The sequence below is a fragment of the Ceratotherium simum genome, chromosome 16 (genome assembly GCF_057802395.1).
Source record: "Ceratotherium simum simum isolate JZ-2026a chromosome 16, ASM5780239v1, whole genome shotgun sequence".
Lineage (NCBI taxonomy): Eukaryota > Metazoa > Chordata > Mammalia > Perissodactyla > Rhinocerotidae > Ceratotherium > Ceratotherium simum.
In genome coordinates, this window is record NC_141915.1 from 30,348,135 (window position 1) to 30,368,348 (window position 20,214).

Sequence of the window (20,214 nt, forward strand, 5' to 3'; positions counted from 1 at the left end):
GCCAGCATCGCAGCGCGCGCACTTAACCGCCAAGCCACAGGGCCGGCCCCAAGAGACCCTCCTTATTCGTCAAAATAAACCAGCAAAAAACTGCTCAAAGATTCCACCTCAGTCCTCCAGAGGAGGGTGTCCCCCAAGACTGTTTACCTTAAAGGATAAAGAAGGGGGCAGTGAACACAGAGCACCAAAGGTGGGGGGGTGCCTGGAGACCCTCACTCCAAACCCAACACTTATTTGCTGTTTCTGCATTAATTACAATAAACTGCTTCATAGCTTAGCGATCACTTAATGGAGCAGCAAATATGGCTTTTTCCCTATAATTAGTCAATGTAATCTACTACTATTTCCCTCCTCCGGGCCACCCCCTTCCATCCTCTACACACTAACATTCGCAAAGGCCCCATCCCCAGCCCAGGATCCACTATAATCACAATCTTGTTCCTCGTCCCCGGAAACACCCAACGAACATGAAGTGGAGGGGACGAATTTGGAAATAAGCAAGGAGATCTGGACACACAAATTGCGGATGCCCTGAGGCATCTGGGGGCTTTCCCAGCCCTGACAGTAGATCTGAGGGTCAGGGATCTCCCAGGCTGATGGCTGGGAACTGTGAGCATTTCCTGGAGCTCCGCCAAACTCACCCCCACTCACACAATGGGGCCCACGTGTTTGTAGATCACAACCTAAGGGTCTGTGTCCCCAAGAAAAAGGTTCTATGACAAGGTAACACTTATCCCCCATCCCAACGTTCTCCCTCCTCCCAGCTGTCCTCCTTCACCGCTGGGAATCTTTCATTTGCCTGAAGTTGTTCCTCCTTTTAACCATCCCCAAACCTCGTCAACCATCCAGCCCTGGGCTTCCACTTACTACCAAGTGTCAAAGGAACAAACCCACCTTCAAAGGCTTGTGGACACCATCCAAGGGTCCTGACCAAATAAAATTATCTCCCTACCGTTGAAACTTTGGGTTTTGTGAAATGAAGCCCCTATCACCCGCCATCATGGTCTGCTTTTCTGTACTCGGTCCTTTAAGGACTTATCAGCTCACATCAGGTAGTCTCATCTCCAGCAAGAGCAGAACACTTTGTATCTTTCTCATTTTCAAGACACACACATACACACACAAATCCCTGGTTACGGAGGAAGGAATATGTTCTAAGTGTCTGCCATACACCAGGTGCCTTATTTATAGTGTCTCATTTCATACCCATAACTCTATTATCCCCATTTTTTTGGTGCAGAATTGAAGCTCAGAAAGGTTTAGACACCTTCCTAAGATCACAGTCAGTGGCAGCACCAAAATTCAAACCAAGTCCCTCTGAGCCCAAAGGCTGGGCTCCTATTAACCACACACTCCATTTATTATCACACATACCCGTCTGAACCCAAATTACACTGCAATTCCATTCAAAGCATATTCATGCACATGTACATACACATGTGTGTATATATACTCTTTTATATTTCTCAAATATCACATAAGAAAAAAACATGTAAGGCAGTAGACTGCTGCATTTTTTTTGAAGAAGAAGATTGGCCCTGAGCTAACATCTGTTGCCAATCTTCCTCTTTTTCTTTTTTCTCCCCAAAGCCCCAGTGTATAGTTGTATATCCTAGCTGTAGGTCCTGCTAGTTCTTCTATGTGGGACACCGCCTAAGCATGGCTTGATGAGCGGTGAGTAGGTCTGCACCCAGGATCTGAACTGGCAAACCCTGGGCCGCCGAAGAGGAACTCGTGAACTTAATTGCTACGCCACCAGGCCAGCCCCGACTGCTGCATTTAAAACAATTCTCCAACTACCAAGGAAGGCAGACAGTCAGCATTTTGCCAAACTTGCCACAGGACATCACTCCTCCTAACAAGACTGTATACAACTCACACATCCACAGTGCTTACTATGTGCCAGACACCCTTCTAGGCACTTTATATGTCAACTCATGTAACCCTCACAACCACCTCACGAAGCAGATACTATTATTATCTCCATTTTACAGATGACAAATCTAAGGCACAAATTACTTAGGTAACTTGCTCAAGGTCACACGGCTCGTAAGTGGTAGAGCAAGGAGTCAAACTCAGCCTGGTTCCAGAGCCCACGCTCTTAAACACTAAGCCATGGCCCCTCAAGGCAAGTAATAAAAATAATAAGGTCAATGATTAAATGCGGGGTGGGGGGTGGGATCGGGCCTATATTTGGAGCTTTATTTTCCCATATCTTCAGGCCCCAACTTGGATGACACCAAGTCATTCACCAGCTGGTTTCCCAATTTCTCTAACGTGAACAATTGTTCTATTTAAGCTCTCCTGTCAATATCAGAGACAAGAGCGCAGGGGGCCCGATGAGCTGATCTCTAGGCAGCTTTTAAAGGCCCTGCACAAGGGAAGATGTTTGAGGATGCCTGAGTTCAAACCCACGGAGCCTTTCCCAACATTTGGGGTTTTGTCGGGATGGCCCTGAAAAATGGTCATTTCCCATGAAAACAATCAGTCCTTCTCTTGGGATGCCCAGGGGGTCTGATCGTCCTCACTCCATCATCTCTTTACAGCTTGGGGAAGAACTCAGGTAACTGCTCCCACGGTATGTTCTGCTCTAATCCACTGGGGTCACGCTGAAGAGGGGCAGCTAGGAGAGCCAGTGCTGTGAATGCACAGGCTTTGAGCAAACAGGATGATGTGCCGATAAAGGCGATCGCAACGTGCTAACGTAGCAGCATGCCAAACACAAGCTGCCCAGCCAGGACCTGTGCTCAAAAGAACTTTAATTGAATTCTTTCAGCAAGCGCAGCAGAAAAATTCATAATGAGGTCCACCCCCCCACCCCCCCACTATATCAGTCAGTTCTACAGTTGTGTGGATCCAGTGAAAAATTATTTTTAACAAGGATATGGAATGTGCATGGATGTTAACCTGAACATCGTGTACTGCAGGGAAAAACAATGATCAAATCCGTGGATTTTTATTTTCAAAGCAATTTAAGTAAGGCATTCTGCCATAATCAGCTTTACCACCCCTATTAGTATAGAAAAACAAGTTCTGAACCTGGCTCCCTAGTGAAAAACGCAAAATTTGTATAATTAAAATTATACTTGTGAAATTCAAACACACTTTAATTTCCTAAGGGCCCCCTAATCAAGTCAGAAGTTCTTACTAAAACCAATTATCTGCTTTGAAAACAGAAGAGGAAACATATACATGTAGCAGTCTTCGGGAGATCCACAGTCCCATTGTTTCCCAGGTTCAAGCATCCTAATTTGATTTTTTTTTTCCCCAGATGGAAGAAACAGTGAACCCACCGGTTGCTTTTGTTAAGTGTCATGTACATGAGTTTAAACATTTTTGTTTGTTTGCTTGCTTGCCTTTAGCTACAAAAATGACATATTTGAGAGACATCCCAGAGGAAATTGAGTTGAAGGAGATAAAAAAAAAAAAAAACAGCATGCATCAATAAATACACACTGTATTTCCACCCACCCCACCCCACCCCAGGTCCTATCTAGCTTTTTTCCTTACCATCTCACAGCAGTATTTCAAACACTTGCCCATTCCTGTTCAGAATGCTCACCCCAACGCCACGATGAAGCATGAGACAGAAGATATACCAGCTTCATTTATAGAACAGGCTGACAACAGAATCAGGTACTCCCCAAGTCCCATCCAGTAAAGCAGCAATACCTAGGTTTCTCACCTCCGTACCAGGTAACCTACCCAAAATGTGGCAGCTTTTCTTGAGTAACTGGAAATTCTTGCCCAAAAGCAACAGAGAAATACGGAATACTCAAGGCACTAAAATATTTAAGAAGCAGTTGTTGCAATGTTCCATTTATACCACCAACATGAAATGTTATCAGGCTAGGGCCTTTAAAAAAAAACAAAAAGCGGCACACCAACAGGTTTTCTCTTCCCGCCTCCCTGTAATCCATTTCAGAGATGAGAATGCTTTTCACACTCTTGGCTTCGCTGTTAACAGCGCCCAGCTCGGTGATGTCAGCCTCACACCCACTCACTCAGGCTCCAGCAGGTACCCAAAAGGTAAAGCAAAGTGCCTCTCAATTTAAAACTTTACTTTTCAGTAGGTGGGAATAGAGAACTTGCCACACATGGCCTCCGGAGGGTGGAGAACACTGTAGCAAACTGAGCAGGGTTTAGCATTAAAACTTTCATCGGAAGACTTAGGACACAACTCGAGTGCACGCACAAGCACACAGGCGCCCGCGCTCGCAGAAGGAGACAAGCTCCGCTAAGAGCGAGCATGGGAACTGCTACTCCACTGGTTCCTTGCCTCCTTCCCACCAGAGCGGCCACCTCATTAATGTCACTCAGCATCACATTTTGCTACGCTAGGTCTTTCTGCACTCTGTTCCCGCAGGCAGCCTGAAGCCGGCTTCCATTGTCAACTTCTGTTCTTTGGGAAACTCTCAAAGGCTTTGATTGGAGAAAAGAAAAAACTTTTATAGGGCCTCTCTGCTCACTCCTTCCCCTCCTCCAGTTTCTTCTCTTTGGTGCTTTATTCAGAATCACTACACACACAAACCATGCTCTGAAAGTCATTTACAACATGCCAGCTTAAAAAAAAAAGGAGCTAATGATTGCAGTGGCCTGTCTATTTGCAATCACCCAAAGAGAATAATTTATTTCAGTGGAGGATATGGATGAAGCCCTGAATACATTCCAACACTGTATTCTGCCCTTCAAAACAATAAAAATGTAAAAACCCAGACGAAAGAAGGCCTGAGGCGGCAGGAACGAGAATCTCTTGACCCCCAAGGAATTTATTCTCCTGGATCTTCTGAAGCATTCTCTCTCCAGAATGCATCATCAAGACCATTTTATTAGATTTTTCTAAACCCTTGAAATTGTCACATAATTGAAACAGAAACAGCAATTTAGAACTCTGAATGGATTTCTTAAAAAGAAGATTCTGGGCTGGCCCAGCATCCCCTCTTGGCTGCTCTCGCCCCTAACCTAAATGTAAGGCCCTTGAAGCACACAAAACCCTATTTATCTTTTAAATCCTCCCCTGCCACAAAAGTTACACATTCCCCTAATGCCTTAGATTTCAGGACATTTGGGAGAAACTCATCCCATACAACAGGCTAAAAAAAGAATCCATTAGCATTAACTGGCCTGTCACAGCCAGTGACAAATAAATGAATGTGATGCTTTCAGATCAGTCATTGGTGGAACTACCCCCAGGCAGATAAAGACCAGAACTAGGAGAGAAGGCTCAAGGGGAGACCTCTCACACAGCGGTGTCTTAGCTGTCCCCTGGCTGCTCCCCAGGACTTCACTCTCAGAGGCAGCAGACATAGGCATCAGAGGTGGAAAAGGAGATGCGTTCCCAATGCCCATCGAGCATCCCCAAGATAAAGGATGCACGCTATCTCCCCTTCGAGAGCCAAGACCCCAGGAGCAGACCAAGCCACTGACACAAAATTTTCCAAATCTCAATGTGCTGTTCTATCCATCACCCCTAGAAAGGGGCAACAGTACCAACTGACCTATGCACTGCCAGGCAAGGGCCTCCTACGATCTGGGCAGTGCCATCTTTGGGGAGAGTACTGGACAACTAATGCTTACACGGACCCACTATGTGCCAATATCACGCTAGGCCCTTCATAAGCATTAACCCATTTAATCCCCTTAACAATTCTAGGATGTTAAAAATCCCCATTTTACAGATGAACAAAGGGAGGCACAAAACCATTAACTGATGGTTTGTCCCAAATTCCATAGCTGGTATGTGGCATTTAACCGTGCTAAACAGATTCTTAGAAAACAGGCAATAGAAACTAACCTGAAGCTTCCTGGCCAGACTACAACAAATTCTATTCCTCAGCCTGAGCGTTAGGCAGCTCAGCCTGACAGCAGTTAGGCAAAGCAGAGGAACCTAAAATCTAACCACTCATGTTGGATGCCACAGGGCTTAGAGGTTAAATGAGCAAGGATTTGGGATTCAGACAGCCTTTGGTCCAAAGGCCAACCCAGACCTTTACTAGTTCTTCGGCCCTAGGAAAGCTGCTTACCCTCCCTAGGTCTCATTTTACCCATCTGGCAAGTGGAGATAATGCCAACTATTGCAAAGGACTGTTGTTAGGATTAAATTAAAGGCAATTAAGTAGATACAGTAGCCAGCCCTGGTGGTCTAGTGGTTAAGATTCGGCGCTCTCACTGCCGCAGCCCGGGTTCATTTCCCGGTCAGGGAACCACACACCCATCTGTCGGTTGTCATACCGTGGCAGCTGCATGTTGCTGTGATGCTGAAAGCTATGCCACCTGTATTTCAAATACCAGCAGGGTCACCCACGGTGGACAGGTTTCAGTGGAGCTTCCAGACTAAAACAGACTAGGAAGAAGGACCTGGCCACCCACTTCCGAAAACACTGGCCATGAAAACCCTACGAATAGCAGCGGAGCATCGTCTGATATAGAAGTGAGAGGACGGTGCAAAACGACCAGCAGGGTTCCGCTCTGCTGGGCACAGGGCGGCCAGGAGTTGGAATCGACTCCACAGCACTCACAAAAGCAGATAGAGCAGTAGTAGATTAGTATGGTGGCTCGAACATGCTGACTCACAATAAGTGACTATTTTGAGTTAAGATTTTTCTTTTTCATTATTCGAGATCTCAAAACTAAAATAAAGAAGTAGAACAGCCACGCTCCCACTCTGAGAACAGCTTTCCAAATGGCTGGGAGCTTGACGCTACCTTGCCTTGAAAGACAGAACAGGGACACCTTGCTGTATTTGGGGCCCAGTAGGACACCTGTCCCAACTGGACCAACCATACTCGGCTGCTGCTACAATGCACCCGGGATGCTTGGTCCCAAGACCACACTTGCTCACACCTCACACCGCACAGAAGGGACAGGTCATGATTCCAAAACCTCACGTTCCTCACACCAGGCAGCCAATCGGCCAAAGGTGACTCCACGCAGACATTACCTATCAAGTCACAGGTCAGGCTGTTCTGAACCACAGGGCACACACACTGGTGTCACACAGGCAATCGGTGATTTCCATACCAAGAAATGACATCTCACTGTCCACACACGGGAAGGTCAAGATCACGGCTTAGATAAGGACAAGCACAGATCTTTGGAATTTTGTCTGTATGTTCAAGGTCCCTTGTTAAGGCAAAGAGAAGAGAGGAAAGGAGAAGGTGGAAGCAAGAGAATGACAGAGCCCTTTGTAGCTGCCACACACCCCAAAGAGCAGGGGTGGAATCTGCCAGGAACATCACTCCTAAAGAAGGATCTAGAGCCAGAGAGAATGCAGCACGAATTACACTGGAGGCACAAGTCCAGGGTGGGAATTTCTCCATGAAATTGCATCAGCCGTAGTCCTATCAGTGACCCCAGCTTCTATATTGGTCCAAAAGAGCTCAGAACATCATATGGAGCAACCCCATGATCCTGCACACACACACCAGGTTCCCCAGCACCTGCCAAATAAAGTACAAACTCGTTTGCCTTCCTGGCAGTCAAGGCCTTCCACAACCTGGCCCCACCGACTCTCCAAGCCTCAGCCCGGAGCACCCCGCAGCACACGCCCTCTGCTGCAGCTGCACACTCTGACCTCTCCTCGCCCCTGGTAGGAAGAACTGCATTCCTGCCATTCTTCCTGCCTACCTGTTCTTCAGGATCTGGGGCAAAGACCACCTCCTCCAAGAGCTCTCTTCACTCTTCCTTCCTCTAAAAGCTGTTCCTACCTCTCTTACTGTGCTTACTGCATCCTCTCTTGTATCACAGGCAGCATCCCTCCTCCCAACCTGGAGGTAAGACCCCTGAAGACAAGAAGTGTATCTCCTTTGCATTCATTCTATCTAATCAGAGGTCGATGGTGAGCAAAAGAGCAGTATTAAAAGCTAAGGTATTTTTTGTTTAATTAGTAAAATATGTTGTGGCCCTTAGAGTTTACTGTCCAGTGGAGGCCATAAGGCATGAACCTAAATAGCTATAAAACTCAGAACAAAGTATCTAACACAGTCCCTGGTGCTGAGCAGAAACTTGGTAAATAATTATTGAATACTGAAAGTGGCAACCGAATGTATTAAAGATACGGCCCCCACCACCCCACCATCACCCTTACCCCACTTAGCTTTTCACACCTGATGGCGTGTTACATGTGTTACATACTTGTCCATTTGCTCGTTGCTTATTTGCCCCACTAGAGGGAAAGCACCATGAGGGCAGGGGCTTTGTCTTATTCTCCACATCACCACCAGAACTGCCCGCACACAATGTCTGGCTCACAGTAGTTCCTCAATAACGTCTGGTGAATAAATGAATGCATGAATGCCTCACACAATGGCCAGTGGATGTATCAATAAGTTTTTGCTAATTTATTATTATTGGAAGGGCCATAACCAAAGAAAAGGTAAAGTGCTGTGGAAATCCAGAGAAAGAAGTATTACATCCACGAGGGAGCAGGGACGGCTTCATGGAAAAGGTAACGACTAAGTTGGGCTTTGAAAGAGGGGTCTGTTTTGTACAGCAGAGAGAAGGAAGGCAGTGTAGACGGAATCCACAAAAGGGCAGCTAAGCAGAGAAGGCTGAACACTTAATTTTAAGGCAGTAAAACATAGACAAGTTGAGAAATAAGCTGGAAGAAGACCCCCCCGTACAGATCTTGAAGGACCTCACCAACCAGGCGAAGAAGCTTAGACAACAATTTGTTCAGAGGGGATCAGGAAGCCATTGAAGGTTTCCTGGATCCCTCAAAGATAGGTGCACACACAGAGGCAGCAATTAAAAACCATTAAACGAGCTCTTATTAAATGAACACACCAGATCAAACAAGAGAACAGAGAGGATGAACCACGTCTCCCTTCTGTGTTCTCGGGGCTCCCGGCCAGAGAACGTCCGGGTTTAAACATATAAAATAGGACACGAAGAATGGATGCCGCCTCAAGGAGCACCCAAGGTGGTCAGCTGGTTCCTCGGAGAGTGCCTTCCCCCTCCTCCCTTCCCGGGGGGCAGAGGGGTCTCACCTGTCTGCCAAAAACATCTGACACAGAACACAGCAGCTCGGGCCCCTCAATAGACTGACCTTAACATTGAAATGAAAGCATGTGAGGAAAGGCAGGACCCAGAGAAAGGACATCTGTAGGACGAGGTGCTCCTCCTCCTGAGCGACACCTGCTGCTGCCTGGAACGCGGCAAGGAGCCGCGCTCCCTGACAAGAAAGAAGCTAAGCCACTAATCCCCCAGGGTCCACGCTGTTGTGGACCAGGGCTGCAGACACACCACCACATCCCTGCTGGGAACCAGAAACCCACCGGCAGGTCCGTTAACCGCGGCTGCTGAGACGACAGCTGCAGATCATCCAAGATGGCAAGACGCTAAGATGACCCGACCCACTGCAGCAGGGGAAGGCCAGATGCTGAAAACTCACCCCTCGCCCTTGAGAAGCTGCCAAGAAACCACTCCCCCGGAACAGGAGGTGTGTGTGTGACACGCTCGTGCTGCACTGCACCCATCTGGATGCCTGCTTAACAGAGAACTTCCTAGACAACAGAAAAACCTGGCTTCTAGCTCAACCTTGCTACAACATAGCTGTCTGACCTGGGGCAACCGACATAACCTCCCTGGACGTCAAGCTGCCTCCGATGTGCAAAAGCAGGCTGGATTCAACTCAGGCATTTAACAGTCACTGGATGTCAACCATCAACAACTCCCTGCCATCAAGGGGCTTACATTCCAATTAAGAGTTTTCTCAGGTCACTTTCACCTTCATAAGTTTTTTCATTCTACATAAATAATTCTACAATAGTAATATCAGCAGACATTTGCTGGGTGCTACTTTGTGCCAGGTTCCCGGCAAAGACTTTTGCATTCATCCTGAAAACAACTCTGTGTTGGGCATGACACCATCCTTGTTTTAAAGAGGAGGAAACAGGCTTGGAGAGGCTTAAGTGACTCGCCCCTGGTCACCCAGCTGCGATGGAAGACAACTGGAAATAGGGTGAAGAAATGAGCTCTTCCTTGATCCACGGATAAGGTTCTGGCCCCTAAAACTTAAGGAGGAAAACGGAAATTGAGGGGAGTGAGGAACGCTTCATTATACACAAGGATAATTAGGGCAGATGGTGAGTTACACCCAGACTCGCTCCTGCCGCAAGATGCTAGGCAGCCCCCCTTGGTTTCTCCACACAAGAAGAAGAACCCACAACCTTGAGCAAAACTCCTCCAGGCAGCCAACACTTCTGCCCAAAGGGATTGACGAAAGAATATGACATGATTGATCCCAATCTTTCCCATCTCCCCAACAGTTTCAAATTAAGTCGTCTTTTTAGAGTAGCATGACCATTTTAATTTTTAAAAAGATACAGGGGAGAAACTCTTACATATTTTACAAAATGAAATAATCATCCAGAGAAATAGAAAGACACAGAACGGACCTAACATCTTCAGACCAAAATGTACTTCACTAATTAACAGCCACTAGTCTCCAAAGAGTCGCCCCTCAACTAGTTAACAAAGCTCCATTATACTTCTCTTGAGAGGTGAACATTTACATCCAAAAGGAGGATCAATGAACCACAGGATTCAAAACCCTTCCTTTGGTCGCTCATTAAAATTCTGGCCAAAACAGATTTTTATTTATATGATACATTAAAGAATATTATGACAGCACTAATATGAAATCTGTTCTTCACTGCCACAGATTTTCTTTCATATTAAGTTACAGTTTCTTTCCACTAGTCTTGTTTTAACACCTCCACGGAATATTTCTCTGGCAAGTGTTCGAGAGGAGGGACAGCCAGAAAACAGAGAAATGAATTTTAACTGAAACACACGCTGACATATCATTTACAAGCTCCTAACCCATTGCACGAGGAGGGGCACAGTTCACCTTGCCACGGTGACCCTAACACATACACACACAAGTTTCATGGAAGGGGGATAAATAATAAATAAATAAGGCTTGACTTAAAGTTCTACACTCCTGCCAGCTGGATTTTGGCCTCTGACACTAATTTCAATCTGAAATCCCCGTAGCCGGCCTCAAATTCTATCCGAAAATAATCATTGACAAGGAAGGGGCTTTCTGCGCCTTCCGCCACACCTCCAACCACCACACACATCAACAACTTCCCAGCTGCCTCACTGGGGTTGAGCAACCACAGAATCATGTGAAAGGATACCCTGAGGGGTCGGATGGAGAGACACCACCAGTCAGGGTCACATAATGGAATGACATCATAGGGGGTAAGTGAATCACCCAACCATGGAACTTCAAAGCCCTGAGTTGCTGGCTGTGGTTCTGCTCCTTACAGCCTAAAGACCACTCTGAGCCACTGCCTCTTCCACGGCAGAGAGGCGATACTCCGTGATACCCCGACAGGACGGCACACTGGGAGAAGGCCCAGTTCTGGAGCCAGGGTGCCTAGGTGTGTCCCTTGTACCACTTCTCAACCTAGCTGCACCTTGGTTTCTATAAAGGTATAAAATGGAGATAATACTAGTACCCGCCTCCTAGGGCAGAGATAAAGACTAAATGAGTTAATACACACAATGCACTGCAACAGTGCCTGGCACATAAATTCAATTAATATCATTATTATTTCTAGACCTCTCACAGGATTGGTGTGAGGGCCTAACAAAAATAATAGCAAAAAAGCAGGTAACACATATGGTATTACTATGTGCCGGGTCATTTTTTTAAGCCCTTTACCTTTATTAATTAATCTGCACCAAAACTCGATGAGATGGGGAAACTGAGGTTCAGGGAAGTTAAATGATTTGCCCAAATTCACACAGCTAAAGAGTGGCCCAGCAGGGACCTGAAGCCAGGCTGCTGACCTTGAAAACAATAACAACAATGATGATTAAACCCACAAGGATAACAGTGGGGATGGGGATGGGGATGAGGATGAGTTAGGTGGCCCTCACCCTGCGCCACGCTCTTTTATTCTTCACAACCACCTTCGGAGGGAGCTACTGTCATCACTCCCATTTTACAGATGAGCAAACTGAGACTAAGAGAGGGTGATTTGCTCAGTGTTGCAAGACCTGGGATTCAGATGGAAACAACGGATAGGGAAGTGCTTTGTAAAGTATGTCATAAAAAGGAAGGTCTTATTATGAAATCCCTAGAATTCCATGGAAAGATCTCCTTCCCCAACTGGTTTAATGTTAGCTCACATCTAAAAGTTTGACAATTCACCTAAACATCCCAGACTCCAGATTGAGGGGGGTGGAGGAGGAGGTGCACACTTTGACAAGTTCGAGAAATATTCTGTCTCATTTTCAAGTCAAATGTATCGCTTAAAAACCAAATGCCAGAGTATATTAAAATGAAATATTGCCTTCCTGGTAAAAAAAAAAAAAGTTGACGGGGCAGGCAGCAAGGAGGAAGAGAAAACAGGTCAAACCCTCGGTCTGACCAAGTCAGGGATTTTTCCAGTTTCCCTCAGGGTAATCTGATCCTAGTTCTGGGTGATCAAATGACTAACCTGGAAATTTGAAGATTCACACTTAAGGAAGAAACAGCAATTCTTCCAAACCCAGGAAATACTGCTAATTCTGGAAGCCTTCTGAAATGTCAAGGATCACACACAGTTTGGAAACAACCTTTAAACAGTTAAGACAGTCCCAAAGTTTGTGCTCAGTACAGAAATAATCTGACCTCTTTGGTTTGTTAATTCCTATTATTTGCTTAAGCAGTAGAAAAAAATGCCTTAAAGTATTTCGCGATATTTACTTAAGAGATTTGTGTTTCCTTCGAAAGAAAGAAAGAAAAAAGAATTACATGAAGGAAGGAAGGAATTATATAGCAGACTCTACACCTGAAATTCTCAAAATATCATCCACAAATGCCAACTGTTTCTTCATTAATGTGCAAAACCATTCCTCCCTTTACACAATTAAATGGTTCCACTTCTGGGAGGCCAGGCTTAGAGAAATAAACAGAATTTGCTAAAACCACAGGCCTTTCCTTTTATAACCTACAATCAGAAGTTTTACCTTTTCCTCTTTCCCTAAAAGAGTGCCAAGGCCACAAGACACAGAAAAAGTATTTCTTCCAACATTATATAGGGAAGAAAAAAGTATAATGATGAGAAAAAGTGCAAACTCAACATGTAAACCATAAGCCCCTTATATTTCACCTTAGACTCCATGCAGCTGTGTTCTCATATCCACACCTGGCAAGCTTGCTGAAAACTATGTTAGCTACACACTTTTAAAAAAGTGAAGGCCTATCTCAATCCTTTAAGCAAGTCTTGTAGTACCACTTGTACATGATTTCAACATTTTCAGAACGTTCTCCGCCCAGGCACCAGCACATGCATAAAGCAGCAGCACTGCTGGTTCTAAGTGTGCCCTGATGTAGCCAACCAACCTGAAACCAAGACATCTACTGCTTCCTCTGTCAGGTTTAGGGCTTTATGGGTCTACAAAGTTGTTTTCCCAAGAATGGACAAGCTGTTTACATAAATTCTACTCCTCTCCATAAACTCCAGGTTGTAAGGCCTCAAAAGAGTATTCTTCAAAAAATAGTCACAAGGAAATGTCCAACTTTTCATGATATGATCTCATCAACGCTTAAAAAATAGAACGCTTGCATAAATATTGCAATAGACGGAGCTATGTCCTCCCACTAAGGATCAGGCTTGTCCCTGCCCCGCTGGATCCTCAGCACCCACCTCGGGATGGCTAACTTGCAGACTTGAGGTTATCTCCCAGACTTCCTTGCGTGGCCTGGGCTCCCACAGCCACACGCTGATACCCTGAAGGAACGGCGTGCACCAGGTTTCAACGCTTCATTGCCAGTGCTCTGTTTGAAACTTGAAATCCTTGGCAACCAGCTCTGAGTGCTAAAATCCTATTACTGATTCTCCCACTTACCTTGGGTTGCGCTCGACGAGGAAATGCAACTTTGGGGTCAATCTGGAGAAAATAATGGAAAAGTAAGAGTCAGTCGCAGTACTTTGAGGAGAGAAAAAAAATTATGATTAATCACCTAATTATTAATCACTCATTTCTCAGGCTTATAACCCATCTTTCAGTAACTTCTCGGGCAACCTCAAAAGTTTCTTAAATTTTGATCCAAACTTTAACTGTCCCTCCCAAAAGGTAACAAATACAGCCTGCCTTTCTGAAATGTCCTACCATGTATTTCAATGTATGATGCTCTTAATAAACCAGATCTCATGAGTTTTTATTTAGGTAAGGGCTTCTCTTCCAGACATTAAATATTAAATGGTACTTGCATCTAATTTGCGATGCATGGCTGGGAGAAAAGATGGGAACATTATCATTGCAGGAAATCATAACTTGAAAATTAAATGTAAGAATGTTCCAGCAGTAGGTAACTGGGTGGTAGTTCTCCCCGATGATAACCAAACAACACAGGTGGGGAAGGAGATTCCAAAAATTTTAAAAATCAACAACATCCTAAAATTCCCCATAGACATCGAACACAATGCTCTGCTTGAATTAATTCACTCGCTTTAGCCAAAGTAAAGTTACCCAAGATTAATCAAAAGGATAGTTCGTTCTACAGTTATCCCTCAAAAGAAAGCAGGTGTCCAAAACTATGGAACCTGACTTATTTCTTAAAAAAATAATAATAAAATTAAAATAAAAGGAAACACATGAGCTAAGTCCACTTGGATTTTAAAAATCACAAGGGGTAAAAATCTATGAGCAACCTAAACCCAAATTAGAAATAAGGCCATCATGCGGAGAGGGTAAAAAAAAAAAACAAAATACTGCAAAAAAGAAGAAGTCAGAATTTAATGTACAATTAGGGTATTCCCCCTACCCCAACCTCAATCCGAATGGAAAAACATCCTCTACCCCAGACCAGACACTTGCAGAACACATGATCCTCAATCAGGGACTGGCTTTACAACTCAAAACAATTCCCACAGCAGCATTTGAATCTAATAGGCTGATTCAAGAGGGAGAAAGTTGTTGGATAGATAATATGGGGAGGGAAGGAATAAAAAAACATTCCCATTGTTGGTTTCCATTAGATTTATAATGTCACAAATCTATGGGTAAAATTCAGCATGGAGAGTGGCAATGAATATTGCTACAAGTTATTTATTTCTAGGCTTTGGCTTTCATCTTAAAATTTTCTTCTTTAAAAATATAAATCTAAACTTTGTTTTCAGTTCTGCCATGGGGGGAAAAAATAAGAGAGTGATGCTTTGGAAAAAAACACAGAGTGGGGAGAAGGAACACCACAGTTGGTTCCTGTTCCCAGACCTACATCCCTTAGGACCCCAGCCGGTAAGACATACAAAGATTTACCATTTTTATTAAGGTAGTTTAAAGACCAAATAAAAGTCTGCAGCATGTTTTCTACCGTTAAACGTCACCTGAGAAATGAGAGATTACTTTTCAAAAACTAAAACAGACAAAAATCTCTGATCTAGAAAACTACCCTTTCATCAAGATTAAAATTACCGCATCTACAGGTGTATCCAGCACTGACTAGAGCTGTCTACAAGAGAAATACAACAGGTGTGGATTTTCCATTCTGTTGACCAAACGTAAGACAGATATGTCTTTTCATCAACACTCCCCCAAAGTATTTTTTTAGCGGACCAGCACACAATTGCAATAATAATAAGTCACCTTGTTTGTGGGGTAAAAGGTGAGGGACGTGTAGGGGGAGAAGCCGGGAGCTGGAGGGGGTAGGGAGCAGTGAAGAAAGCAGAGCGCTTAAAAAATATAGCTAAAATTACAAAACTCAAAGCCAATTCAGAATTCCTGGCATTGAGTGTTGCGATAACAGCGTGTATACCACAACGAGAGTTCCTCGCTGTGCAAAGTTTACAGGCTGAGATCTCTAAAGGAGGGGAGGGGTCAAGATGAGCATGGCAAATCCCAACCTTTTGCACATCCCTGTCAACTATTTTTTTAAAAGGAACAAAAAAGAAAACTACCAAAAATTAAAACATTAGTTAGTTAGGTACAGCTCTACTTACTGTAGCTACAAATCCTCTAGGAAAAGACTAGGGTACTATTTTGGACGTGAATGGCCGTTACCTAAACAAAGCTTTTAAGGTAACAGTAAACAAGATCCTCGTTTCCATGTCAATAAACCAACCGCTTCTGCCTCCTGCACTGAACGTTGAAACAAAGTCAAAAGCTAGGTTATACTAAATAATAGTGACCAAAACACTTCTACAAACAATCAGGGAGGGAAAAGTGCAGGCTTTGCACCTGATACTGAAGGATATGACCCACCAGCCACCACAGAAACCAAATTCTATTTCTCCAACCCAGGGTGCTGAGAGGGGGTGGATAATAAATTCCCAAATTCACCTTGAAATATTTTCCCTCTAATTTTACTAGCTTTTTGAAATGTCAAGCCAAGAAATCAAGGAGAAAAAAATTCTTCAGACATCCATTATCACCCTACAAATGACTGCCCCTGAAACTAAATTATCTAAAAGGGCAAAAAGCCTGGGCCACAAGCTATGATTAAGTCCAGTACAATTAATAAATCAACTTAGAGTGTGTGGGTCTTTTCTTGGGGGCTAGGGGGCACACACCTGACCTCTGATCAGAGAAAGAGGGGGAATTTGCAAAATCAATTCAAGCGCACCAAAGGTGGCCAGGTTTTTCTTTTTTCTTTTCTTCTCTTCCATTCAATGTTAAAGCCAAAAGGCACATGGAAGATCACCTCATTCTACTCCTTCATTTTACAGAAGAGGAAACTGAGGTCAGGCAGCCCGAGGTCAGGCGGCGGGGAACAACTTGCCCAGGTTTTAAACAGGCAGCTGGGCCTAGAACCTGATCCCTTGCCTGTCCCACTACCCCACAGAGACGTGAAGTCCCAGGCAGCCTAGCACTGCGTCCCAATGTCACTTCAGGGTCCCAGATTTAGGGAATCTATAAAAACGGAGGGAAATTCTAGTAAACATAAAGGGATGGGAGGAGACCCAGGAAGCCAACACAGGGGTCTAAATAAAACATTGCAAACTCTCCCCACCCTTACACGTATTATTATATACTGATACTCTTGTGACCTCTACCCAGAGACTTTTTCCCCCCGTCAAGACTGGACTTTAAAACCTTCTAACGCTGTAAAAGTACCCACACTCAACAGAAAGGATCTGAGAAAGAAAAGGAAAAACAAATCACTCTGAAACCCAAGGCCTTATCAGCCTTAGATTTCAGGCCATCTGGAGTCACCCACTGGATGCCCAGCTTGGCTCTGGGAGGTCTCCTTCCCTTCTCAAACCGCATTCCAAATCCCAAGTGCCCCAAGAGGAACCTGTTGCCTGGACCTGCGATTAGCGCCCCCTCGCCTCCTTCCCGCCCCCTGTGCCCCTAGGCCGGCCGGGAAGCAGGCTATGCCTTCTAAAAGCCAATTCCCACAGCCACAGTTGGTAACGCGTGCTGTGCTCGGCTGACAAAGAAAAGTTGCATTCGCTCTGTGGTGGAAACCCTCTGAGTTTCTCTGCACGGTCCCTTGGCCCGGAAGACAGCCTCCCCCCTAGCCGACCCCTCCCCCAAGCCCAGGCTTGGCAGCATCTGGAGGTGAAGTGGGACTGGCTCTAAAGAGAAATCCCCAAACCCAGCCATAGCAGCAAACTTGAGCGCCAACCCGCAAGCTCTGCTTAAAAGTACCCAGTTCTCAACACAGAAGCAAAAGAAGGCACTGTCCCTTTAAATAGGGCTGTCAATGCCCAGATCGGTCCTGAAAAGGGGCGAACAACAACAAGCGAGAAGCAACCTACCGTCTTGGAATCTAACTCATGGTGAGGCTGACCTAATACTTTATCTACACTTGCTGGGTCTGCGAACGTGACGAAACCGAAGCCTCTGAAATGAGACAAAGAGGGAGAAAAACAAACAAGAAAATGTGACACCATTGAAAGCAACAAGGAGTGCGCCGTAATGCAGAACGGAGAGCAAAAGTTGCCCCCACGCACCCTCACCCCCCACAACCCTCCCCCAATTCCCCTCCTGCCCAGAGCCCTCCACCTCGCAAGAAAACACATCAAGGTTAATGGGGGAAGTGGAACGGGGGCAGGGCGGCTGGAGGTAACTTGGAAAACGCTGGTGTCTCCACTCTTTCGCCACCTCAGTTTCCTCTCCTCCCCTTCCCTTTCTTAACGCTTTGTTTTATTTCGAAGGAAACCCGGCACTTAGAAGAGATTCATCCAGCCTTCCAAGAGGGGCTTAAAAGTTCGGGGAGCTGGGGGTGTGGGGGAAACATACATTAAAAAAACAACTACTACAGTATGTGGAAAGTCAATGAAGCTGAATGTCATTTTAATCAGGAGAAAAAGAAGCGACGGGAAAATGACTAAAAGCGGAGAGATGGGCATCTCTGTATCCCAGAGTTCAGCCCCAATTAACAATAACCTTTGGGGTTATGGGGGCGGGGGGGTGGAACAGAGCGACGTTCGAAACCAGCCACATGCCTGAGCCCCATTCTAAATCCGCTTAGCTACTTCCGAAGACACCTCCAAAAATAACACTTAAACTTTGTTCTAAAATAAAGACAAAATCCAGAAGGGAATGGTTTACCTGGAGCGTTTCGTAGTGGGATCTCTCATGACCATACATTCTCTAATTTCTCCGAATTTGCTAAAATAGTCTCTAAGGCTATCTGTAGAGAGAGAAAGACAGAGATGGGGGGGGAGAAGGTGTGGAAAAAAAAAAGCAATGCAAATTTTGATCAAGGACAAAAACCAAAAGTAGTTTTCTGTTGTTATTCTGTTTTGTTTTTGCATTTTTTGCACACGCGGGGGAAATTCGGCAACAGAGGTCGCATAGAGGGCTCGGAAAAGATTTGCTATTTAAAAAAATAACCTTGCACAGGAGAAGTGGGGAGCCAATGGCGGGGGGGGGGCTCCTACACCGGCATAACAAAGAGCAATAAAGAAGCCAAGAAGGGGGGGACCCAGGCGTCCCCCCCTCCCTCCCTTACCTGGTGAGGTCTGCCAGCTCAGTCCACCGATAAACATTTTACTAGAGGGAGAAAACATAACAGAAGTGAGCACCGATGTCAGATCGGCCATTTTGACGTGTAACTTACAAAAGCTAAAAGGAAAGCGGGGGGGAGCGAGCGAGCGAGAGCCGGGAGGTGGGGTGGGGGAGAAGGTGACGGCGAAATGCAATCCAAAGGTGTGTAACTTCCACGGGGGGGGCGCGCGGGAGGGGCGGGGGGGCGCGGGAGATGCCCGGCTCCGCGCACCGCCGTCCCCGCCGCTGCAAGGAGAGCGAGCCCGAGGCGGCGCGGTGGGCAGCGGCTGGAAACTTACCCCGGGTCGTGCTGGGAGTCGTTGGCGCTGCCCGAGGTGCCTTGGCTCCCATTTGCCTCCATATCTGAGCCCCCCCGCCCCCCCACCCCCAAAAAACCGAGCCCCACAGCGATCGGAGCGGAGCGGCGGCCGGCTCCGAGCCCCGAGATCTCCCGCTCCCTCCTCCCCCTCCTCCTCCCCCCCGCCCGGGCTCCTCCGAATCTCTCTGCGAGCGGCGGAGCCGGGGCAGCGGCGAGAGCCGTCACACGTGGGCTCGGCTTAGCTCAGCCCCGCTGCTCGCACACCCCCGTCCCCGCCCCCGGCCCATCCCCACCTCTCCCCTCCTCCTCCCCACCCCCATCTCCTCCTCCTCCTCCCCCTCCTCCCCGGCGCACGTGGGGCGGAGTTCTAGAACGTCGTGTAACCAATGCCGGTGACGTCACGCAGCCCGGTGCGGCCCCCGCCTGCCCGCGCGCGCACACTCGGCCCCCTGCGGCGGGACCCGCGGGGGCGGTGCGCGAACCCCATGGCCGGAGGGGGCCCCGCCTCCGGGCGGGCTGGGCGCCGGGCGTGGGGGAGCGCACCCCGACTTCCCTGGATCACATGGGCCGCGGGGGGCGGGGGGATCGAGGGAGGGGGAGGCGCGGGCAGCTCGCCGCCGCTCCTCACTCGGGCAGGGGAGAAGACGCCCCCCCCACCCGCTCTAGTTCGGCCTCTCCATTCAAGTTCGCCGGCCCCGGCTGCCGAGAGCCGGGGATGGCACCAGCCGCCCGCCCGGCTCTGCGCCCTTTTTTCCAGCCACCGCGCAGAAATTTAGGTCAAGGACGTCGGGATCAAACCCAAACCCTGGCGCTCCTCGGGCGGCCCCCGAGACCCCCCAGGACCGGGGGGCTTCAGGATTGCGGAGACCCTCTCGCACAAACACCAGCCACAAGTTTTATTTTCCTTTCGCGCTGGAAGTTCTCTCTGGCTCTCGCTCCACACCGGCACGTCTTGCGCC

At 46.8% G+C, this 20,214-nt stretch overlaps 1 protein-coding gene across 7 annotated transcripts in view; it reads right to left on the reverse strand.

The window, feature by feature from the left end:
- Window positions 1–19,311, reverse strand: part of MSI2 (musashi RNA binding protein 2) — a 390,565-nt gene extending 371,254 nt beyond the window's left edge. For all 7 annotated transcript variants that reach the window (XM_087440933.1, XM_004434758.3, XM_014790862.2 and 4 more), the window contains exons 1-5: window positions 19,236–19,311; window positions 18,902–18,942; window positions 18,499–18,580; window positions 17,703–17,787; window positions 13,849–13,890 (exon numbers count right to left, since the gene is read on the reverse strand). In XM_087440933.1, the coding sequence (XP_087297059.1) occupies window positions 13,849–13,890; window positions 17,703–17,787; window positions 18,499–18,580; window positions 18,902–18,942; window positions 19,236–19,297 (312 nt within the window). In that variant the 5' untranslated portion in view covers window positions 19,298–19,311. The remainder of the gene's footprint in view (window positions 1–13,848; window positions 13,891–17,702; window positions 17,788–18,498; window positions 18,581–18,901; window positions 18,943–19,235) is intronic.
- Between the last annotated feature and the right edge of the window lie 903 nt (window positions 19,312–20,214).